Source organism: Capra hircus, chromosome 14, assembly GCF_001704415.2.
Source record: "Capra hircus breed San Clemente chromosome 14, ASM170441v1, whole genome shotgun sequence".
NCBI classification, from domain to species: Eukaryota; Metazoa; Chordata; class Mammalia; order Artiodactyla; family Bovidae; genus Capra; species Capra hircus.
Genome location: NC_030821.1, coordinates 39,220,149 through 39,246,621, shown reverse-complemented (window position 1 = coordinate 39,246,621; position 26,473 = coordinate 39,220,149). Strand labels below are relative to the sequence as shown.

At 38.3% G+C, this 26,473-nt stretch overlaps 1 protein-coding gene across 1 annotated transcript in view; it reads left to right on the top strand.

Moving 5' to 3' along the window:
* Window positions 1-26,473, top strand: part of STMN2 (stathmin 2) — a 58,410-nt gene that overhangs the window by 6,700 nt on the left and 25,237 nt on the right. The window contains exon 2 of the mRNA XM_005689118.2: window positions 22,831-22,926. Coding sequence (XP_005689175.1) covers window positions 22,831-22,926 — 96 coding nt within the window. The remainder of the gene's footprint in view (window positions 1-22,830; window positions 22,927-26,473) is intronic.

Below are 26,473 nucleotides of genomic sequence, written 5' to 3'. Positions count from 1 at the left end.
GAGTAAGCCTCAAGGTTATCCATTCTTTTGTTCCTCCTGTCCATTTCAGGGTCTCTCAAAAGCTAGGAAACTTTCCCTTTTTGCAACTCCTAGTACATTTCAAAAGGAAGAAGACAGCATTATTAACGTAATACGTGTTTTGAACATTTAATCCTAGCAGTCTTGATAGCTGGATGTGTACTTCATCAGGACATAACAAAAAAATCTAAACTAGTGGTCCTGAAAACTGAGCCAAAAAAAACTTGCTGATTAGTCCTTCAATCAATAGTTTTCCTATGATGCTGGTTGTTTTCAAGAGTCATTTTTCTGGCATAGAAGTAAATTTCAGAGTGTCTATAAGAAATTACTTTATTGATTTCATCCTTACATAGCATATGTAACATGCTAGACACTAAACACTTCACACATTTCATTATCCAGGCCTCCTCAACAGTCAGTACCATTACAGATGAGGAAACTGAGGCCGAGAGAAGAGGAATGACTTTCCCAAGGTCACATAGTTACTCAGACCCAGAATTTGAACCCAGCTGTCTCCAGAATCTTCATCTTTAATGGGTAACCTTACATGTCAGAGGTTTTCTCAATGGGGTTTGAACCAGTGACACCACCATTTTGTTTAACAGGCCCAATGGGCTCATCCTTTCTGAGCACAGAAGCACCTTGAAGATGAAACACCTTCAAATTAATGACTCATTATAATAGCTAACCTGGGGCTTATTACAGTAATTGCCATGATTCAGGCTTTTGGAGAAAGAGAGCTATGAGACCTTGGGGGCTGTAATGTATGGCACCACCTGGCTTTCTGAAGCCTCAGCTGAGAGCACAGCAGGGACTTCTCATGTGGACACAATGATTTTCTTTCTTGAAAAAAAAACACTTAATCTAATCAGTGTCATCCTGGTTGACACATTTCAAATGGACTCTCAGCTGTCTCCATAGGCCCTAGATGTATAATTTTAATATTTTGTTTTCTAAGATAAATCTAGAGCTAGAAGAGAGATATAGCAGTGGCATCCACATTGAGTATAACCATTAGACATTACTTGAAGATTTCTCCATCATATTATCTCAAAAGCAGACAGGCAGGCAAGATTGATCTGTGAGAAGGTTCTGAATCACCTGTGACACATTTTAAATTATCTTTTAATAAAGGAATCAGGTCCTGTCATTTGTCAAGGAGACAGTTGCGGTAGTAAAATCCGTGTTTATATAGCCCATTTTTATTAGTCATGATTAAAGATAACAATTTGTGTTCATTTGTTCTTGCAAAACACTTTTATGTGAATGTAAAGGTTAATTAATGCATCTTAGCAATCATTTTGCTAGTCATCTGGAAATATAGCTTCTCGAGGAATTGTACTCAAGAAAAGAAGCCACACACACATAAAACCATAACCAAAATGTTAAGGTTTTTTTCATTTGTAATTTTGTTGACCTCCAGATTAAAATATTTAATACTTTGAAAAATTATAAGATTCCAAAAATTTGTTTTTGTGACCAAACATAGATAATTATAGTTCTTGTATAGTACATTAAATGTAATGCTTTCTGGAATTGATTTTTTAAATCATAAAGTGGTGGCTATAAGAATGCTTATTTAGCAGTTATTCTTCTGGAGTAATTGTACTTCAGACGTCAGATTGTTTATCATTCGTTAGCATAAGTACTAAGTATAACAGTAAATCATCAGTGATATGAATCTGTCGATCTTTTGGTTATATGTCTATATCAGTATAAAAAGAAACTGATGAAATTCATCTAGACTTAGTTCCACAGATACTTGCACAAGAAAGTATTTTAAAGTTTAGATTTTCATTCTACTCCCTATCTTGGAAGATTTTTTTTTCCCCCTTTTAAAAGCAACCATAATGGAGCCAGTTTTGTTCCAAAACTGATTACAATAAGCCTAGTAACAGTCTTTCAGTTTGGGCTTTCTAGTAAATAGAAGCCTAACTCACATGATGAAGTTCAATCTATAAAATGCTGTTTCAGAACTGAGACGAGATGAGAATATAATATCAAGATGTTATTGCTTAACAGTTCTAGACTCTAACGGGGAGGAGCACTGTTCATGTCAAGCAATTGGAGGGAGGCTATGCAGCCTGCCTTGGAACCCTGCTTCAGAACATTCAGACTTGTCTTTACTACTCCATGCTGCTTTTTTTCCTAACACACTAATGTCTATTGTTATTTAAGTCTTAGCTTTATCTGAGCAGTGTCAGTTAGCACCCTTCTCACAGTAGTTGTTCAAACACGTGAAATATCACGAGCTGATTCTAGTCTTTTGATGTCCAGGTTGCATGATCCAAGACTCCTGTTACTTTAAAAGTCATCTGTTCATTCTACTTCTGGCCTACTTTTTCCTTTTACAATTAAAAAAGAAGCAGATAAACATAGAAGATTGAAAATGTTCAAAAGAAGAATTAGCGTGACCTATCATTATGGGACCTTGTGGTTCTCAGAAAATATTCACAAGCTCCATCCTTTTTAACTTTCAAATACTCCCTATGAAATGAGCATAGTATACATGTTACTCTGTTTAAAAATGCTCAGAAAACTTCCTTAAGCAAGTTTACATATGATAAGTTTTAGAGCCAGAACACATTGCATTATATATGTAATAGTATATATAACATATATATGGTATATATAATATATATTTTTATTATACATATTTATATGTGTAATAAAGATATGTATATGTCTTTATTAGACCTTTATATACATATCTCTTTATTAGAACACAGGTCTAGTAAAAATACACATCTTTATTAGACCTGTATATGATTTTACTGATATATGAAATCTATAAAACAAAATAAAAATTCATAGATAGGTGAGGGGGTGCAGGATTGGGCAAAATAGGTGAGAAACATTAAGTACAAATTTTCAGTTATAAAATAAATAAAGCACAAGGATATAATGTACAACATAGGTAATATAGTCAATAATATTGTAATAACTGTTATACATGATGACAGATGGTAACTAAACTTATTGTGGGAATCATTTTATAATGTGTAAAAATATTGAATCAATATGTTGTTCACCTGACATTAATATAATATTAAAGTCAATTATACTTCAATAAAAAGATGTAGATATCTAATATACATTGCATATCTTAATATTATATGATTAGGTAGAATTAGATTAGACATGATATCTATGATATATATCATACATATCACATCTGTTTTAGATATGTTATGATAATATATAATTAAGTAAGCTAATAAAGTTTAGCACTTTTTCTCCTGTCCAGTAATGAAATATGCACAAGTGAAGAAAGGCAGGCATTGAGTGGGTTTGCCTTCAGTCTAAAGTTATTAATGGTTAATGGCATTAATTAAAATAGATTCAAGCACCCATTCCATTCTGAAGCCTATGCAAGGTGTTGTAAAAAAAATATAAATAATCATGGTCCTCACCATTGGAGAATTTAGTTTTTTGAAGAAAACAGGACCCTGAACATCCAAAAAATAATAATAATAACCAGTAATAATAGCTTATAACTATACATAGAAGTGTCTGCCATTTTAACAATTTTGCTATACTACCCTGAAGTACGGAGAAGGCAATGGCACCCCACTCCAGCACTCTTGCCTGGAAAATTCCATGGATGGAGGAGCCTGGTGGGCTGCAGTCCATGGGGTCGCTAAGAGTCGGGCACGACTGAGCGACTTCACTTTCGCTTTTCACTTTCATGCATTGGGGAAGGAAATGGCAACCCACTCCAGTGTTCTTGCCTGGAGAATCCCAGGGATGGGGGAGCCTAGTAGGCTGCCATCTGTGGGGTCGCAGCAGCGACTCAGCAGCAGCAGCAGCAGCAGCAGCAGCACCCTGAAGTATTATTACAATACAGTACATGATACACTAAGACCGTCAATTAGGAAGAACAGAGATCCACCCAAAGGCTATTAAGGCACCTCTGGCAGATCAGAAGTGGATATGGGGGTTAGATGGACATAGGTTTAAGTCTTGCCCCATCTATTCACTATCTGATAATCCTTGAGTGAATTATCATCTCTATACTGCCATTTTCTCAATCATATCTCACAATATATCTCACGGAAAGATAATACCACCTAAATTACACGGTTGTTGTCAGGCAGAAAAAGGCAAATACTGTATGATATCACTTATATGTGGAATCTAAAAAAGGTACAAATGATATTTTTGCATACATGCAAACCAGAAACAAACTCACAGACATAGAAGGCAAGTTTATGGTTACCAAAGGAGAAAGGGGAGAGCGGAGGGACAAATCAGGGGTATGGGATGAACAGATACAAACTACTATAGGATATACTGTATAGCACAAGGAATTACAGCCATTATCTTACAACCTGTAATGGAGCATAATATGAAAAAATACTAAATCCCTGTACTGTACACCCGAAACTATTGCAATGTTGGAAATCAACTATACTTTGATTTTTAGAAAATCACATGGTTGTTGAGAGGCTAAGTTAACAATTCAATATTAAGTATTTCATAATCCAAATCCATCACAGGCTTCCCTGTTGGCTCAAACAATAAAGAATCTGCCTGCAATGTGAGAGACCTGGGTTCGATCCCCTAGAGAAGGGAACAGCTACCCACTCCAGTATTCTTGCCTGGAGAATTCCATGGACAGAGGAGCCTGGCAGGCTACAGTCCATGGGGTTGCAAAGAATCGGACATGAATAAGCGACTTTCACTTCACAATCCAAATAGTAATCCCCTTCCCTGACACCTTCAATGGATGATGAAAATAGTAAACAAAAATATTAATTTAAACAACTAAATTCTTTTACTTTGTAAATTTCACATATAATAACAAATCTACTAGAATTACTTGGAATTTAGAAAATGATCATTACCCAATAATTCTTTGTGGTAGAGGGAGAACTGATAACAATATTTAAGAAACAGCTGCCAATATCATATATCTCTAAGATAAATCCATTCCAGGAAATGCCAGAATCAAAAGTATTGGGTTGGCCAAAAAGTCCATTCAGATTTTTCCACAAGATGTTAGAGAAAACCTGAGCAAACCTTTTGGCCAATCCAATGCATTTCTTCTGAATTTATTTCTCATCTCATGTTTCCCTGTTGTATTTCATATCTCATCCTCCCTCAAATATATATATAGCATCAATAAAACTAACCCTCTTGCCTACCTAGTAAGGCTCATCAACATAAAATAGCATATTCAGTAGAAATAAAAACTGATTCCAGAAGCATTAAAATGTAAAAGTCCTCACTGAATTTTCTTGGAGAGCAGTCTCTTGTGCTTAAAAAGGTTATTAACCTGTCAGTTTTGGGGGAAACTATATCACATGCCACACTCAGACACACACACAGACTCTCTTGTTCTTAAGGTCTTATCAGCCCATTGTTTTATCCAAATCTGACATCACCTGACTATTTCATAATCTCTCTTTCCTATTTCTTCTATTTCCTCCCTACCTAGAACCCTCCTGCTCTCTTCCATTTCAACACCCATCCTTCAGCTAGATCTTTTCTTTCAGGAATAACTTCAGATATTTCTTACCTGGACCAATTTAGCCTGCCTACTCTCCACCCATTAGTAAATAAGCACAACAAAAATAACTAGAGCCAAGCAGTAAAAACAGAATGCTCCTTAGATAACTCTGATGGGCAAATGGATACAGAGATGTACAGTTTAGTAGTGTTCTCCAAGTCATTCATAAAAATAATACCTTTTCAATCAATAGTGTTCCAAGTACTGATCAGTAAAACACTGTAAAATATTAGTGGAATGTTATTATTTAAATAATTACAATAAATAAGTAAGATTAGCATTCATCTGACATCTGACGTTAGAGACTTAAGGGAGCATAATTGACTACTGACTTGAAGGGGCATTATCACTATTTTGTTTTGCCTCCAATCCATCAATTCATATAAATATATGGTACATAAGCCTGGAATTATATTTATGACATAATTGTAGGCATATTAATAGAAACATGTTTACATTTACAAGTGTAGTGTAGTCCTTTGACAAATTAGATACTGTTGATGACTGCCATCTACATATAAAAATGCTGCATATTGTTCACATTTATAGGCCATAAAATGCAGATGATAAAATATCATCTTTCTACTCTCTCATAAACAAGAAATAATGACAAAGGAGGAGCTTTATATGAAAGCAATTTACAATTGCAATTGTAATTGTAATTAATTGTACAATCAAATTTACAATTTAAACACTCACAGGGTCATAATATATTACACTGAGTAGAAAAATTAAGCTGTAAAGAAAATGTAGATATTCTCTCACCTTAAAAAGTCAAACAAGGTCCCAAATGCCTAACCAAAACACGAAACTACAGAGAAAAGACCTACATCTCTTCCATTAACAAAACACTTGGTTTTTAAAAGAGCTTAGTAGTAGAACAAATAAAAGAAAATGCAGTATCTAAGATGAACATTTTTTATAAGTTCAGCATTAACATTGAAGAAATATTGAATTAAGCTGCTTTGAAAGAATTGAATTCCACCTGCTGGAATTTTTCTGAAGATGAATTTTTTAAGCATACACAGTAGCAGTCTGTATTGGGGTTTTGAGTTTCAGGAAGCTATATTCCAACACATGCAAGAGAACAGTCACAGAAAAATGTAACTTGGGAGAGCACAATGAATTTTATTACCTGCTTGCAGAGCTGGAAAGAATAAACGCATACCCACTTTTGCTGCTGTGTGTGTGTTGGGGTTTCCCTGGTGGCTCAGGTGGTAAAGAATCTGCCTGCAATTCAAAAGGCGTGGATTCAATCCCTGGTTCATGTAGCTCCTCTGAAGAAGGAAATGGCAGCTTATTCCAGTATTCTTGCCTGGAGAGTTCCATGGACAGATGAGCCTGGCAGGCTACAATCCATGGGGTTGCAAAGAGTTGCACACGGCTGAGTGACTAACGCACACACACGCTTCGTTGTCAGTAAAAGAATCGCAGAAAAATACATAAATTGGGAGAAAGCAATGAATTTTACGACTTGCTTACATAGCTGGAAGGAATAAATGCCTACCCACTTTTGCTGCTACTGACAACAAATAGCCAACATTTTATCACTTTTGATAAATTTTAGAAGTGAACGCTGAATACATAGGGTGAGGACCAGTCAGCTAAGTCAAATAAGATTTCTCAGAACTGCTTCTGAAAAAGAGTTTGGTCTCCTAGAAACAAAGAGTAAGCAGGCTTTGCAAATCAACTTCAAATCTAGCTTTCCTTGATCTTTCTTCCTGTGAACTCTACGGGTTTACCGTTTAGCAATGCACTAGGCAATTAGCCACATACTGACTTGTAGCAACTTTCTGTGGTCATCATATTCCCTGTCATTTATTGGCCTCCTACTATGCATGAACCAGGGCCATGTCACATACCCCTCTGCCCTTTTTCCTATTTCATTTTTATGTCAACTCTTAAACAGGTTTCATTATCCCCACTTGACAAGGAAGGAAGGGAGAAGCCACAGGAAGTTCTGTAACGTTGTCAAAAGTCACATACATTGTTCAGGGCAGAGGCAGGTTTCAGGTCTCAAGCTCCCTCCATTCGCTCCAACTGCCTTGCCAAGAATGGTTGTTGACTTTGTGTGTTGCTACAGACATTATTTGTCTTATATGCAACTATACTAAGGGTTTCTTTTAGGCCAGAACCACATTTCATGCACCTCATCTCCCCTCATGGCTGGCAGTAATAATACTGTTGGCTAATGTGCATTGAGCATTCAGTGTGCTGAGTGTAGTGACACTGGGCCAAATACCTTAAGATTATGACCATCCCCATTTCACAGGTGGGCAAGGGAGGGAGGGCAAGTCACCCACAGCTCGTAGGTGCTCGGGCTAGGATTTGAAACAAATCAATCTGACCCCGGAACCTGCGTGGGCAACAGTGCTTACAGCCTCCCTTGGACACAGCAGGGGCTCCATTTGTGTTCAGTAATTTAATGAGATAAGGATGAAGCGAAGTCTCAGAATTACAAGAAGAAAAATGCCACAGCATTTCACTATAGCCACACTCTGCAGGACTTCAAAAGTCAAAAAACAAAGAACAAGCTAGAGAGGATTAATCTTTATAACAATATCTTATACTAGTTAGCACTTCGGTTTTGCAAAACATCATTTAATTCAGTCTCGACAATGATATCTTATCCTACCCCCATTTTTTTGTGATTAACTCATATTTAGAAGGTTTAGTAAATTTGTTAAAGTCGGATAGATCCTAAACTAGAGCATAAGTCTTAAGTTCTTATATTTTTTCTATTATGCCAAGGTAATATTTATTCATCTTTTGTCAGTATCATGGGCTTCCCTGGTGGCTCAGCTGTTAAAGAGTCTGCCTGTAATGCAGGAGACCCAGGTTCAATCCCTGGGTTGGGAAGATTCCCTGGAGAAGGAAATGGCAACCCACTCCAGTATTCTTGCCTGGCAAATCCCATGGAGTGGAGCCTGGCAGTCAGTTCTCCAGGCCAGAATACTGGAGTGGGTTGGCATTCTCTTCTCCAGGGAATCTTCCAACCCCGGGATCGAACCAGGGTCTCCTGCATTGCAGGCAGATTCTTTACCAGCTGAGCCACCAGGGAAGCCCAGAAAAGCAACAGAACCTATAAATGAATGCAGAGGAGACATTTACCTGCCTCTTTTTTTCTCCTTATATAGAGGGACGTGCTTACCAGCTGTGAAGTTGACCTTATGAAAGACAAGGAGAGCGGATTGCTTAAATTTTGCCTGGAAACTGAGCAGTTATTGTGTTACTAACTAGCACCATTTGAAACTATTGCCATAGTTCCAGCTATGGGATAAGGGCTAAGTGACAGAGGCAGGCCACCGCAAAGCATGGAAATTCCTGTCTGCAGCATAAAAGGAAGTTAGTAAATTTACTGGAGAGAATCAGTGAGCTCAGTCTGGGTCCAACATCTGGGCTCTTAAACCCCCACTCTTCACCTATCATCTGTGGGGAAGCCAGCTGAGCCACAGAGAGATGGGGGCTGGGAGGGGACAGGGGAACAGTGTGCGTGGGGGGAGGGGGGCCGCTGGTGTCTTTTGCAGCTGGTGACAGCTCCTCCCTGCTCAGCCACCAAGAGATTAGCATTTATAGAACACTAACTGCCACATCCCTGGAGAAGGAAATGGCAGCCCACTCCAGTATTCTTGCCAGGAAAGTCCCATGGACAGAGGAGCCTGGTAGGCTACAGTCCATAGAGTAACACAGAGTCGGACGCAACTGAGCACAGCTACCTCACACAACTCTATATGCACACATTAAATGAGACACCTTCTCTCACCCTCAGAACCTTAAATATGGTTGGGAAGAAATGATTAACAGCGAACACAGCAGTAAAGGAACAAGGGCTAAGCTTAACAAGCCAGGAATAGGACTGTGGCTTTCAAAGGAGAAGAGACTCAAAGCCCCTTGCAATGGAAACCATCAAGTTTGAGTCCCTTCTGTGTTTTGGAAGTCACAACAATGAGAGACATTTCTGAATTTTCACCTTAACCTGGTATTCAGATCCTCTGTCCTGCTCTATAACATTATTACTTGGACAATTCTTTGAGCTTGTGAACAATATCCCAAACGAAAAGTACACTTTTTTATGAATGTGTTTAGGCTGAACAAATCTAGGGAAAACAGAACATAAAGGAAAACCCATATTGTGCCTATAAGTATGTATTACCAAGCTGTGATTTTTAAAATAATATCAGCAATTTATTGTGCCAAATTCCAATTCATATTTATCTAGACAGGTCAAGCACTTGATACTAGTTTGCCTTCAGGTTTTTAATTAGGAATGTTTATGACCGAGTCGAGGGCTACTTGCTATGTAAAGAAAATGAGTCTGATCTCACTCAACCAGTAATGATATGTAATCTTTCTCATATCTTAGAAATGAGTATTATAAACTCAAAAAGAACTCAAGATGGCATCCGAAACCTTACATTTTATGCATCACCTAGTCTGCCTAATTGTGAAAATAGATACATATTTAAAGCCAAAAATAGATCTTCCATGTAGTATGGGGTAAAGTTGTTTGCTCAAATAATTAGACAATTTGAAATTCAAACCACAAGTAGCTTTATGAATCACATTATATATAACATTTTGTGTCTATCATGTAAATATTTATTATGAAATACAAAGTTTTGGTAAGAGGAAAATTTACAAAGCAAAAATATGAAGAGAAAGTTTTCCTTTTCTTTAAAAATGTAATGGCTTAAAATAATTTGTTTAAAAGAAGATAGATAAAGGAAACCCTTAGCAAAGAAAACACAAAAGAATGAATCAGCACATAATGAGAAGCTAATTCATTTAAAGACAAAATTGCTGAATTTGTAGAATCATAAAATTCCAGAGCTTGGGAATACCAACTATCAATGAGAAAAAAAAATAAAAAAAGTCCAGAGAAATTAAATAGCTTGTCCAAAGTCTTAACATAAAAATCTTAAGTTCTGAGACGACTTCAAAGTTCTGTTCTTCCTTCCAGTTCTAAGATGCTATAGCTAGCTAGTGATTCCAATTGCATTAAACAAAATGCAGTCCTAATAATATTTATGTTGATGATCTTAAAGTAAGATTTTGAGAAATAGTGCTCACCAATTCAAGTCAACCAGACTTCGTAGAAGCAGAAAATCAATGCATAACCAGAACATAACAATGTTTTGTTACATTATTTCCTCAGTAATAATATATTTCCTCAAAGTACGAACAAACTCTCCTGATCACTCAGTTATTTTTATTTGTATCTTATAGGTTAAACGTATTGTGAAATTCACCCTTAAGAGAACATACAGTTACTTTTTAAATATTTCTGGACTTTTTGTGACATATATTGCTTATTTCAAATAAATAAAAACCCAAATTTCAGTATCTTTAGCCTTTCTGTAGCCATTTGCTTTATTACAAAAAAAGGCAAAAGGATATTTTGTCGTGCAAAGAACAATAGCTTAACAAAACTACATTTATCTTAGTACAAGCATATAAAACTTTGGTGCCACTGAAAATGACCATTTCTTAGAAAAGCTTTTGTTTCCAGAAAACACAAAATGATGTGAAAGAAAGAAAACTTAGAAAACTTCTCTTGGACCAAGTTGCCTTTTACATTTTAATCTTGTTTTAACAGTCATGACCCAAAATTGGGAATTCAAAAGCTTCTGACATTTTACTTACTTGCTTTTTATATTTCTTTTCATCCCTTGCAGAAAATTATACTTATGTAAGTTCAAGTATATGATGGGAAGAATCCTATTTCAGAAAATGAGTCTTTACATGGTAAAGCCTAAGGAAGTAGCATTTGATTTTCAAGACAGAAAGCAGTTTCCATGGCAAGTTTAGGTTAACCTCGAAATTCCTTCCACACTGTTTAGCTGCCTCGAAAATGGATGCTGGAGGTAATCACCCAGTGGAAGCTGTACCATTAAGAGACTTCACATTCATTTCAAATGCTCTGGTACTTTCATCCGTTCCCAGAGATATTCAAGAAGAGTATCACTTAATTTGTGTTTTTTAATATTGGTAGGAGTTCTAAATTTTGATAATCTGTCTGTTTTTCTTTAAATATTTATTTGTTTGTTCTAGTGTCTATGACACAAAATGACTGCAGGACATATTACTTAAGTGTGACTAACAAGGTCACAAGATTTGTTTTCATTCAGGGGAAGAAATTTACCTGACTGCTCAGCTTTTGTTCCCTACTCCAGTTACCTAGGCATTTAATACACAGGATGACTAGAAGAGAACTCTGAGCAACATGCTTTGAAAATCCAACTTTTAGAGCACTAGTGAGTAAATGTTACATGCAATAAGACTCTAGCATTCTCCTTAGGTTTTGAGAAAAAAGCAAAATACTGGCTCCTATATGAGGCTTTTGTGGCCTTTTCCTGAAATATTGTCTATTAATCATTTATATACCATCCATTTCCTAAGAAAAATTTTAGGGAGACTGCTATAAATACAGCTTGTATACTACCCAGATACGAATTCTAGTCAATGGAAACTTATTAAGTATTATTTAACAATACCAGTAAGTTAAATGCTTCTTTTATTCTCAGTTGATGCTAGTAACTATTAAAAGTAGTAAGGATTTTTTAAGACCCATTCAGAACTGAAACAACAATATGGAACTCTTCAAATGCATAGAAATATTCCACCATTCCAAGGGAGTAGAGGTTTGTGTGAAAACTTCAAGAACTATGCTTTCAACTTCTAGCAAATTTTCAGATTGGTAGAGGAATTAAATCAGGATATAATTAACAGGGGACTTCCCAGGTGGCTCATGGCAATTCACTCCACTATTCTTTCCTGGAGAATCCCATGGAAAGGGGAGCTTAGCAGGCTATAGTCCACAGGGTCACAAAGAGTCAGACACGACTGAAGCGACCCAGCGTGCGCACGCGCGCACACACACACACACACACACACACACATACACATAACTAATAGGAATTGCCCCACAAATTATTGCTGAATCCCTGCTTAATCAGATTGTTTTCTTCTTAATGTTCTGTATAAATTAGCATATTCCATTATCTGAAGATAAGCAGCCCCATCTTGTAATGACAGAGAGGACTCCCTTTGAATTCATTGTATCTTCAGCATCTAAACCACTGATCAATTCAAGGAAAAAGTCACCTGGCCCATTAAGTGAGATAAAGTTATGTGAATCTTATAATTTTTTTCTATTTCTCATTTGTCATAAAAGTCTTGCGTTTTTCATTTCTGAGAGTTCTTGCTTGCACTGAGAATATAATAGGAAATTCACCATATATGCAGTTTTATACTTCCTTTTGCAGTTCAGAAACATGAATCACAGTCAGGCTTAATTCTAAAATCCATGGGAAGGGGAACCTAGGACTTATTTTCTAGAGAAAGACAACAAAAAGAATAAAGAAACCAATATCCTCCTCATTGACGACCACAACATTTTCGATTCTAGAATTGATACCATAGTCAGTCTGCCTAGGAAGTATGAGTTTTGCTGAATTAAGAATGGGTGCAGGGTATTTTTCTACTCTCAGTCAAATGTTAAAAAGTAATAGGACAAGATTTAAATCAGTTGGGTGTCACATTTAGCCATTTTGAAGACACAATTCAGAGAACATCATGGCAGCTCCTGAAGGGCCCTTCTGTGGTATCTCAGATGGTACAGAATTTGCCTGCAATGCAGGAGACCCAGGTTTGATCCCTGGGTCAAGAAGATCCCCTGAGGAGGGGAATGGCAACCTGCTCCAATATTCTTGCCTGGAGAATTCCATGGACAGTGGAGCCTGGTGGGTTACAGTCCGTGGGGTTGCAAACAGTCAGACACAGCTGAGCAACTAACACTTTCCAGTTCAGGAGACCACAGGGAAGAAGAGAAAAAAAGCTGTTGCTCCATGAGAACTTCACTCAACCAGATGAACAGACTCTCTGTTCTTTCACTCTGATTTTCTCTCATTTTAGTCCCAACCAATTTAGCTATCATCCTAGGCTTGTGACTACTGCTGGAGACTTAAGAAAAGTATATCCTTTGATACCTAGAATTAGGCTTGGTAAGAAAATCTTGACTTGCAGACAAAATAAAGTGCTTCCATTACTCCTGTGTAAACCACAGTTTAGTTTGGTTTCCATGTAAGACTACAAGAATTTCTTTCATCACGGGGAAAGATAAAAGAACAGCACCCTGCATCATTAAATTCTCATTAAACTCGACAGACCTTTGACTTGGAAGTAAGAGTAAGGCAAAGTTCCAAGTTGATACAATTTACAGCTTTTATTACAATTTTGACCACAGGGACTGATTCAGGTCACCCAGTTTCTTTTCCTTGTTACAACTGCTTGACCAATTATCAATGAAATTGAAATTTAAGAGTCTCATATGCTTCTGTAAAATCCAATGATGGGTTGTACAGCTTTGACCTTCTTAAATGTCCCTTGATTTGATTTGATATCTATTCCTACAGAAAAAATACGCTGCTTTGGCTGATCAAAATGTTAACCTTTCAAAACCTCCGTGGCTATTATAGCTTAGGAGATCATAATTCTTATGGGGAGATGTGCATGGAATAAATACCAGCTGAATCCATATTTATACTAAGCCAATTAGCATTACATCATCATGGCAGAAATATCTAGAACATTACCTCATATCAGAGATCTTCTGGGATGTTAAAATAGATCATGAAAAATCTGAGATTTCTTTTTCATGTAAATGTTAAGTTCTCAATTACGTATTCATCAAGCAAAGTTTTTTTAGGGCCCAGATAGAAGCCAATATAGTATGCAAATGTTTTAAATAAAGTCATTTTCATGCATTTCATCCTTCAATAGGAAAATCAGTCATGGAGCTCTTGAAAGTATTTCTAAATGGGATCATAGATTTGACTTTTAGAAAATAATCTGACCTGAGGCTCTAGGACCCCAAAACAATCAGACTACCAAACACAACACACACACACAATATGGTCAAAATCAAGTTAAAGTGAGCAGCAGGAGCTTAATTTATGACATGTATAAAGCATCAAAAAAAGAGCTTATAGGTAACTGATTCTCACCTATTTGAAGACTTAGAAAATAGGAGGGCTAGAGAGAAAGACAGAGTTAGGAGATCGGTGGTAGAATGTGGGTTCGGTGTTTAATGATTGTGGTTATAAATCTTGAGTCTTTTTAGAACTGATTAGCCTAGGACCCTGTTTCTCCCCTTATGTCATTGAAACCGTGTCACCAGCACCCAGAGGACTACCAAGAATATCCGCAACTGTCACCCCCATTTGCAGATTCTAAAGATGCCCCTACCTGAAAATGCTAGGCTTTTTTTCCCCCAAAGAAAGAGGTACTTTTAATTTACTGTTTATATCTAACAAATTGGAAAACTTAAAATGTTGTCAATGAAATCTCTTAGAAACCAATGCAAATATACTTGCTGTGAAACCAGTGCTAGGGAACTATATCCTACATTATATATATCATCTACCTTGGCCCTTTACTTTCTGCCTAGAGACCTTTCAGAAGAAGAAATTGAGATTGACTCCAAGTTGTGTATTTTAGGAATTGCAAAGAAAAAAAAAAAAACCTTTGTTGGACTAAGATGATCACAGGGAAACATGAGAAAGGAAAGGAAGAAAGGAAGGTGCTAACAGACCCTGAGCATCCTCCATCAGAGCCCCTGAAACCCAGCTCCATAGTCAGGTGGTCAATGCCCTGAATGACTGTGTTCATACAGATGTTAAGAACACTGTTCTGTGGCGACACAGACAAGCAGCCCATTCAGCGATTATGAAGTATTTCTTCCCAAAATAGTATGTAAATGATATTTCCAGAGCATTCCATAACTATCATTCATATATTAATAGGAAGTCTAATACATATCACTTTATTTTACACTCAGCATTAGCCAAAACTGAGAAGTCAAATAAAATTTTTCTCAGAATGAGTAAGCAAATGATATTTTTGTCCAAGTCAAATAACAAAGTGAGTATGAGAAGTCATATTTATGGCCACTCCCACACCACCCAGGTGAAATACAAAACTGAACATTTCTTAAAAACTCATTTTTAATTATTTGGGCCTTTAAAAAACAATGTGGTATATTGCCATGAATAATATACATCATTTTCTTGTTGAAACACAATATGTATAAAATTAACATGTATTGAAAGTTTAGGCAAAGGGTTGGAGTCTGATATACATTTAGAAGAATGGGAAAAATGATTTTATACATATATAATTTATATGCTGTATGTTCCCAACCCAGGGACTGAACCCAGGTCTCCTGCACTGCAGGCAGATTCTTTACCACCTGCTTCCCTGGTGGCTCAGACAGTAAAGAATCTCCCTGCAATGCGGGAGACCCAGGTTCGATCCCTGGGTCAGGAAGATCCCTTGGAGAAGGAAATGGCAACCCATTCCAGTATTCTTGCCTGGGAAATCCTGTGGACAGAAGAGTCGGCAGGCCACAGTCCATGGGGTCAGAAAGAGTCAGACATGAGTGAAGCGACTTAGCATACACATTGCTATTATTCAGAGTTCATTGTAACCACTTGGAAAAAATGGAAAAACTATGTGTTCATACACCATTAGCTTAAGTGGATATGGCTATAAAATCATTATACATCATGTGGGTTGAATTTTAAATGAATTTACTAGAGAAATTCACTTACTTGAAAACATTAATAGTTAATAGCAAATGCAGCCAACAATGAAAACTATTATATGGAATTACCTACCTCCGCCCACATCCTTACAAGCATGCACACTCTGTTGAGTGTAGTGAAAAGATTAATATATGCTGACTTCCAAAAACCAATGAAGGAAATGATTGTCAATTCAAAGGGTGAAATTTCAATAGTGAAATCTTAATAACATGTTTCTACTAGCATTTGCACTTGCTTGGGATTTGTTTTATTGGTAATAAAAAGTTTATCCAAATTATGTATATTTCAGTACTTCCACCTATGGTCTGTTTTCTGCAAAGCCAACTTATCTTACTGAACTCAGTTTTAGCAACACTTTCTCTGGAAAGCTTCACTTGGCTACCCAGCCATGAGGCTCTCTCACTCTCTTCCCTCTACCCTTGACTCCAAATTTCTATCAATTCACCTTTCATAAAATCCCTTGCATCTTCTCTTTCCTTTTGCTCTGCTTTACCATTTCCCAAAGTCACACTGCATTCTCTACTGAACTTTATTCCGTTGTTTCTTAACTTTATTCAGTGTGTCTCCTGGTGTCTTTCCTGAATAAAATGGCCAAATAGATCTAAGAAGAACCTTTTATCAGGTAATCCCACTTTCAAAATGTTCAACGGCTACCTATTGCTAGGATCACTTGTAACAGACAAATTTTCCAGCCATGAAAGAGGGTGTCATTAATGGGCTTAAACCAGAGCAACACAGGCAAACGAGAATTTACAGAAAATCAACCCAATGCCAACTCTGTGCTGCTCAGCTTTCTCACACAAATATTCCTAAGGGTGGGATCAAACTCTCAAGTTCAAATTTCTTTTAAATTTACACATTTAAAATTCTTAAAATACTAATGTTTTAGTATATATTCATGTTTGTTTTAATATAAACATAATGTTTTAGGTCACAACAATCCTTTCACATGAGCAAAAATTCAAAACATCTTACCCACATCCTGGCATACAACTGACCTCAAAGAAGACTTACTATCAGGGCACAACTTCTAACACCCCTTTGTGGCATAGTCTTTGAGAAGGCTGTGTACTGAAACACGGAGAACGCCATTCACAAAGATTAGGAAGTGAATGATGCTCCCTGGAATGAGCTGAGTCATTCATCCTTCAGTGAACTCACTGTTCCACCCATAAAAGGTTTCCATATGGTCTCTTTAGAAGACCATTTCCATGTCAACAATAATAAACTTGCCTTCTCTCTTCTTTGTTTCCCTCTTCTCTTCTCAGGCTTACAATTACAGTCCACTTGGCTCTGGCCGCCATATATTGGATTGGTCAAAAAGTTCATTTGGGAACTTGTTATGGAAAAACCCAAATAAGCTTTTTGGTGAACCCAATAAAATACAAGATACTCAGTTAAAGTTAAATATTAGAAAAGCATAGAATGGCTTTCAGTATGTCCCATGCAATATTTAGATTAAAACTTAACTAGATGTTGGCATTTTTATTTGCTTTAAATCCAGCAACTCTAACGATAAAGTCATTCCTGACCACCCTCTCCACAAACCCAGGACTTGGAGGTTCTTCTGAATTTCTAATATGAATTATCTGTGCCTCTATTTGACACTTTACTTATTTTGCATGTGTTTCTATCGCTTTTTAGCTTCCCTGGTGGCTCAGATGGTAAAGAATCTGCCTGCAATGAAGGAGAACAGGGTTAGATCCCTGGGTTGGGAAGATCCTCTGGAAAAGGGAATGGCAATCCACTCCAGTATCCTAGCCTAGAGAATTCCATGGACAGAGGAGCCTGGTGGGCTACAGTCCATGGGGTCACAAAGAGTCAGATACGACTGAGCAATTAACATGTTCACTTTCACACTATTGCTTTTCACATCTGTATACTTCACTTCCCTGACTTGAAAGCTCCTTAAGAATGAGGACACATATACTATATCTCTTTGTAATTCCATAATGCCTCACAGAAACTGTTGACCATGGATAGTGACCATAAATACTTTTTAATTGAGAGACATTCAAAATCAATGAGCAAAATAGCCAACAATGATTCACAAAGCAACTGCTTTCTGTTCCATTCAGGACTATGCTGTAAATTAGTTTATAAATGAGTAAGATGCAACATTTGCCTTTAAAGAGCTTAGTTTAGTAAACAAAAAGTACACATCAAAAACAAGTAATGCAGGAGTCTTGCTGTTGTTCAGTTGCTAAGTCATCTCCGACTCTGCAACCCCATGGACTATAGCCTGCCAGGTTCCTCTGTCCAGAGGATTCTCCAAGCAAAGATACTGGAGTGGGTTGCCATTTCCTCCTTGAGGGGATATCTCTGACCCAGGGATCAAACCCAGTGTCTTTTATGTCTCCTGCATTAGCAAGCAGGTTGTTTACCACTAGCACCACCTGGAAAGCCCAGAGTTGGCTCTAATTATGTCCACTGAGCCAGAGATGTTATCTAACCATCTCATTCTCTACCACCCCATTCTCCTCCTGCCTCCAATCTTTCCCAGCATCAGGGTCTTTTCCAATGAGTCGGTTCTTTGCATCAGGTGGCCAAAGTACTGCAGCTTCGGCTTCAGCATCAGTCCTTCCAGTGAAGGAGCCTAAGCAGTATATAATCAAGTAGAGCAATATAATAAAGGTTAGGTATTACAGCCTCCTAAGGACAATAGGAGATCACTGTGAATAGCAGCCCTAAGAGAGGGAAACAGTGAGGAGCCGAGATCTGAATGGAGATTCAGATCTTGGGAAGGATGTAGATGAGAGGAGAGGATTAGAAAGGGCAGTGCCACCTAGGGGAAAGTGTGGGTAATACAGCAAGGGAGGAAGAGACCTATCTTCACAGTCTGCCTTTGCTACCTTGTAGCTCAGTCGGTAAAGAATCTGCCTGCAGTGCAGGAGACCCAGGTTCGATCCCTGGGTTGGGAAGATCCTCTGGTGAAGGAGATGGCAACCCACTCCAGTATCCTTGCCTGGAACATCTCATGGACAGAGAAGCCTGGTGGGCTGCAGTCCATGGGGTCGCAGAGTCGGGCACGACTGAGCAACTAACACTTACTTACTTTGCTACCTGGCAGCAATCAGAATTTCCTCGGGCTGTGGTTTCAACTGGCTTTAAGCGGTTGCCTAGGATTCAGATGGATTTCCCTGGTGGCTCAGACAATAAAGCGTCTGCCTGCAATGCGGCAGACAGGGGTTCGATTCCAGGGTCGGGAAGATCCCCTGGAGAAAGAAATGGCAATCCACTCCAGCACTCTTGCCTGGAAAATCCCATGGACGGAGGAGCTTGATAGGCTACAGTCCATCGGGTCGCAGAGAGTGGACACGACTGAGCAACTTCACTTTCACTTTAGGATTCAGAGCAACTATAGGAGTGAAAATCTATGCCATATCTACTGCTAGACAGAGTCAATCACACCATGTAGAGTCACAGGTCCTGATTTTTTAAAAATAATTGAAGTGCACTGTCATGTGTAAAGCAGGTAGCTAGTGGGAACCTACTGTATACAGCAGGGAGCTCAGTTCGGTGCTCTGTGATGATCTAGATGGGGGTGGGAGGGAGGCCCAAAAGGGAGGGGATGTCTGTACAGATATAGCTGATTCACTTAAATTTACAGCAGAAACTAACAACGTTGTAAAGCTACTATACCCCAGTGAAAAAGAAGGATGCTATTGAAGAAATCAAACACAAGAAAGAAATCACCCACAGATAACAACTGGGGTTGTCCCCAGACCACCTCAGAGTAGGAAAAACAGCGTTTCAATGGGTCACAGTTATACATTACCCATGGGCACCAAAGATGTTGGTTCCTCACAACATGTACACCCATATCAAGCACAATTAGAGCAGTGAGTGACCTTACTGAAAATTAGTGAACTGCATTTCCAAGAAACCAAGGACTGATGGTGAAGAGTGTTTTCTTTTGCAGAAAATCTTTTTCTTCTACACCTTTAATCTATTACCGCTATAAGAAGGAAAGCCTTTTTTTTTTATTGAAGTATAGTTGATTTACAATATTATGTTAGTTTCAGGTGTACAACAAAGTGATTCCATTATATTTTTTTCAGATTACTTTCCATTGTAGGTTGTTACAAGATATTGAATATTGTTCCCTGTGCCATACAGTAAAGCCTTGTTGCTTATCTGTTTTATGTGTAGTAGTTTGTACCTGTTAATTCCATCCTTATAATTTATCCCTGGTCCCAATTCCTTTCCACTTTGGTAACTGTTAGTGTGTTTTCCGTCTATGAGTCTGTTTCTGTTTTGGATATAGATTCATTTGTATTATTTTTTAGGTTCCACATGAAAGTGATATCATGTAATATTTGTCTTTCTCTGTCTGACTGACTGTACTTAGTTTGATATTCTGGACCTATCTATCATAGGTCTATCTATGTTGCTGAGAATGGTAATATATCATTCTCTTTTATTATATATATAATATATTATGGGAATAATATATAATACATATATATATTTGATGAGAACTTGGGTTGTTTCTATGCCTTGGCTATTATGAATAGTGTTGCTATGAACATTGGGGTGCATGTATCTTTCCAATTTAGAGTTTTCATCTTTTCTGAATATATGCCCAGGAGAGGGATTGCTGGATCATATGGTAGCTCATTTTCTAGTTTTTTTAAGGACGCTCCATACTGTTTTCTATACTGGCTGCACTAGTTTACATCCCCACCAACAGTGTAGGAGGGTTCCCTTTCCTATGAGACAAAATATCTTTTATTTTGCTTTTGGATTGTCCTTCCCTAATGAGGTTGATATCTTTAACATGTGCTTCTAATATGTGTTTCACTCTGTAAAGTATTTCAGATACCATATGGCATCCTGTTACTAAAAACCTTACAAGCTGCAAAGCCTTGCTGTTTGGTTTTAATCAGTTCATGGAATTATACACATTAAACCACAGAATGTTCTTATATGATACTGTGATTCACACTGAACATCCATGTGAAGATTGGCTTGAACCTTTATAAGGGACATACTTTTATTAACTAAATAGACACATAAAACAAAGACATATGGTTTCAGCCTTCTAAAATTCCAAAGGCATTCAATAAAATCTCAGAGAATATGTATTAGCAGAACTGTTTTGGTACAAGGCAAATTGTGTTACTTATTTTAAGGAAATAAACTAAATAGGGAAGGAAATTCTTTAAGACAGAGGCTCAGGATGTGTTAGGTTGCACCATATGCAATATGGCAATATTTGACCTTTGTATGTGGTTCACAAGGCTTCCCTGGTGGCTCAGATAGTAAAAAATCTGCCTACAGTGCAGGAGATCCAGGTTCGATCCCTGGTTTGGGGAGATCCCCTGGAGAAGGGAATGGCTACCCACTCCAGTATTCTTGCCTGGACTATTTTACTAGTGTGTCTAGCCCTCTCGACACACTGAACCTCATCTTGAAAGTAGAGCTAGAAACCTCTTGGCAATCTTAAGACCTTGATTTACTACATTTTCTCAAGACCCCAACTTTGTCACTAGTCATATATGATATCAGCCTCTGTGGTCCATTTCATTTGCAAAATTGATGGTAAGATGGGTGGACAGTTGACTAAATAATCTCTTAGAACCTTCCCAACCTAAATTTGTGTATCTCTAAAGCATCCAGATATTGAATCTATTTTCTACTGGCTAACCGCAGATGCACCTGGCAATAATGCCCAAACAATCTTCTGTGAGTTCTCACCTTCCCAAGGTACTTCTCTCCCATGGGTTGCATAACCATCAGAAGACCCTGCCAAGAGGCTCTAGCTCCCTGTGAGTTTCAATATGTTAGGACCTCACCATCTGTTTATATGTTCTCATAAGTTAGTGAACAAAGTCTCTCTATGATTCTTCTTTCATTTTCCTTAATTTATTATTCTTGAGAATTAAGAATCAACAAAGGTTAGAGAATCCCACCTCCTTATCACCGTCTGTTGTCTCAGTGATGGCTAACAGTGATAAGAGGCTCCCGCAGTCACCTAGGCAGGAGGTTTCTTGAGGGGAAAAGGGAAAAATGAAATGGGGGTTGGGAGGGGTGAAGGAGGAAGGAGGTCCGAATCCCTGCAGCTGCTTGGCATTCGAACTGAGTGTGCAGAGAAGAAGGGAGATCCTTATCAGATCTCCTAACCAGGTTTGTTGTTTTGTGGAAAGAGGGAGATACATGAAAGTGCACTTGGGGATGAAGAGAAGGCAGCAACACTGTTCCCTGGAGCATGTATTTGCTTAGTAATTGTCCTGATGAGTTCTCTGCCTCTTCCCAAATGAATATGTGGCCATCCAGATTTAACAAAGCACACCTCCTGAAACTGACTTATATACAACAGACCTGCGCACACGTGTATAGAATGAACCTATCTCTGTCCTTTTTGTCTGTTTCTGTTTCCTCCATATCTTTCCTGTCTCTCCCTCCTACCTTGCTGGATCTCAATTCCTTCTGCCTTTCTTTCTTTCTTTAGCTCCCTTCCCCTCACTTCTTATCTAACCTGCAGTAATTTGCCTTTTATGTCCTCTGTAATAAGAAATATGCACCTCAGAGTTCTGTTTCCATCAAATTTGTGAGAGTCCCTACCAACATTGATTCTACAGGAGTAGAATATAATAATAACAATATATAATAATAACAATTATTCAGGTGAAACGAAGCATTCAGAGGAAATTCAGGAAATGAGAGATACTAATCTTGAGCTGTTTGTTTCAGCCTACAAGGAAAAAATGAAGGAACTGTCCATGCTGTCCCTGATCTGCTCTTGCTTCTACCCGGAACCTCGCAACATCAACATCTACACTTACGATGGTGAGTTGCCTGCAAAATGCCCCTGCTGGCTGGACCAGCTTAAAAAGCTTGGATGTGGTTGTTTCTCTCTCACAGCTCCTCATATAATGAAATCAATATTTTGTAGATCTTACTATTGACTTGCCGGATCTAGCTAATGGGTCTTATTGATTGCTATTTGCTGAAAACAATATGAGTTTGATGCTAATAACAGCACATTAATGTCTCTTAAGAAAGATGGCTGAGCTGTTATTAGCCATCTTATCCAGCATATCAATATCCACAATATGTTCGAAGCTTCTCTTTGCAAATAACATAATACACTAAGCTATAATTAGAGAAGATCACTGTTTGCAAGAAAATGCTTTATAGTTAGAAAACTCGGGAAAGAAAATCAGCCACCAACAGTTTATGCTTTAATGTAGTCTTTATGAGGGTTTCTCAGGTGGCGCTAGCGCCAATACGGGAGACGTAAAAGACGTGGGTTTGATTCCTGGGTTGGGAAGATCCCCTGGAGAAGGACATGGCCAACTCACTCCAGTATTATTGCCTGGGGTATTATTGCTCCTCTGTCCATGGAAATCCTGTGGACAGAGGAGCCTTGTATAGTCTATAGTCCATGGCGTCGCAAAGAGTCGGACACGACAGAAACAATTTAGTACCCGAGGTCTTTATAAAATCCCCATATGTTCTGTATGCATCTCAACAACCTAATACGTTCCAATAATAAAACTGACTTATGACTGAAGTCCAGATAAAGAGGGTTTTAAATGAAAATCCTGAATGATTGGCATAGTTATGAACCTTATTTTGCAGTGAAAACCTTTTGGTTTGATTTATCCTGGTTCATTCTGCTAAGTCTGATGACCATCCTGGTTCTGCCACTATCTGCCTGACCTTGGGCAGGTAACTCAGATTCTTTGAGCCTTATTTAACTCTAGTGTCTTCCTACCAGTGTTTTTGTGGAGTGTTTTAAATGGTTTAATGCGAGTTTGTGGCATTTAAATGGTTTCATGTTTAGCACAGAGCCTGTCCTCTTGTAAGCATTCAGAATGGTAGCTGTCATTATCAACAATACCATCTTCACTTGATGTGATGTATATGTGTTCAGTGCAGTCATGTCCCACTCTTTGCGACCCCATGGACCATAGCCCGTCAGCTTCCTCTGTCCATGAGATTTCCCAGGCAAGAGTACTGGAGTGGGCTGCCATTTCCTTCTCCAGAGGATCTTCCTGACCCAGGGATCAAACCCACGTCTCTTGCATCTCCTGCATTAGCAGATAAATTATTTACCACCAACACCACCCGAGAAGCCCAACTTCACTTAATTCTGTCCATTTATCAAAATGTTTGGTGCTGTTACATGTGTAGTAAAAATGAGGGATGTTTGGCTACCTGTTTGGCTCATGACAATTTTTTCTTTTCCATGTGTGTAAGGAAATACATTACAGGTAAGGCGAAGGGATCTATGATGGTTAACTGCTTCTATGCCTTTAAAATATTCCAGGACTCAAAGGAGTTTTTCTTCCAAACTGATTCTATCATGGCATAAGCATCATGAATATGAATTAACTGTTTCACAAGGGAATGCCTTTCATGCGAAAAAGTTTCAGTTTCCAACCAAAATTCTCATTAGCAGGCAGGCCCATGCTGACTTTGTATAAGTCCATGCAGTCAGCAAATACGCTGGACTGCTGTTCTGAGGCACTAATGTGTCACCGTGTGTTGTCGCCGGGGCTTCAGTGATGACTGTGGCTCAGGAAGGCGCCAATGACAAGTACGGCTCAGGCCTCTTCCAGGCACTCATGGCCTTGGAGAGGACTACAGCACACCATAGCCAGTGAGTGGAGCACAGTGCGGATGAGACAGAGGTTATACACATTTACTGGTAGGACGCAGAAGAGTGATGGTGTCTGTCTGCTTAGGGATTGGAGAGGGGAAATGAAAATCAGAAGTTGTATATAAGCTGAGTCTTAGAAGTCAGAAAGACAGTTCACCATAGCTCCTGTACTACTTCCTTAAAGAATTGGTAGAGAATTTCAAATTCCCAAAGTCTTTAACCTTGCCTTATGTTTCTGTACTGGATAATATTTATTGTAGACAACATTATAACAAGCATTTACTGTAGACCAACATTATAATAAGAATTAATAATCAGAAGAATTGTTTAAATTTGTAAAGCCTGTGCTTTACATTTAGTATCCTTTATAAACCTTTTTGGAACATGTTCACAATTTAATCTTTTTAACCGCTATATTGAAGTAACATACGAAAGGCTACACATATTTAATGTATGTAATTTGACTGATTTGGACAAGTATCCTGTATCTTTTAATTTCACCATGGTCTTGTGAGAAAGGTGCTTTTCATCTGCGTCTTTTATATGAGGAAAAGAGAACTTAAAGAAGTGAATTCATCTTCCCGGTATCCCACGCCTAGTAAGAATGACTAGTTGCGTTCTGATAGAGCAATATAAATTGGCCTGTTGAAGAGGATTCCTGGGTTTCATCTTGGCTGAAAGTGAAAATGAAAGTGTTAGTCGCTCAGTCATGTCTGACTCTGCAATCCCATGGACTGTAGCCTGCCAGGCTCCTCTGTCCATGGGACTCTCTAGGCAAGAGTACTGGAGTGGACTGCCATTCTCTTCTCCAGAGGATATTCCTGACCCAGGGATCGCTATATGGATGCAAATTCAGGCAGTTCTGATTTTGGAGTCTCTAACTCTATCCATTTAAAATCCCATCACTTTATCAGACAAGTGATTTTTGTTTGCCGCTGTTCTCTTAAAATCCTTTTCCGTAAGTTTTCGTATTTTTTACAGAATTGTACTTAAAGTATAAGTACAAATTTGGATGCCTGCACAAAGATTTTGAATATGTTTATAATTGTGAAAAAACCCACATCATTTTTAATATATTTATTGAACTGACTTTGTCTGTATGAGCGACTTCCCAGGTGGTGCTTGTGGTAAAGACATGCCTGCCAATGCAGAGAGAGGCAGGTTCAATCCCTGGGTCGCGTAGGCCCCCTGGAGAAGGAAATGGCAGCCCACTCCAGTACTCTTGCCTGGAGAATCCCGTGGACAGAGGAGCCTGGTGGGCTACAGCCCATGGGGTCACAAAGAGACATGATTAGCAACCAAGCGTACACATATGATCTGTTAACATTCATAGGATCTAAATAAGTTCAGTTCCTGTTCACCTGGGGTCGCTGTAGACCACAACCTCAAAATACACTAATCGGGTTGCTGAAAGAATTTAATGGAAGCTAATAGTCACATCAAGAGAAGGGATATTTCTTCTTTGCTCTGCTCTAGTTAGAACTTGCCTGGAAACCTGGCCAGCTTGGTTGCCACAGTTTTCAAGGGACATTAATAAATTAGGAAGCCCTATGAAGTTAGGGAGTGATGTAGCAGTAAGGATCTAAAAACAGTGTCATTTTGGGGCACTGAGAATGTTTTAACCTGGGGAAAAAGTTGAAATGGAAGATCATAACTATTTTCAAATACTTGAAAGATGGTTATGCACAACAGAGACTAGCCTAAATCTGGGTGGGTCCAGAGGACAGA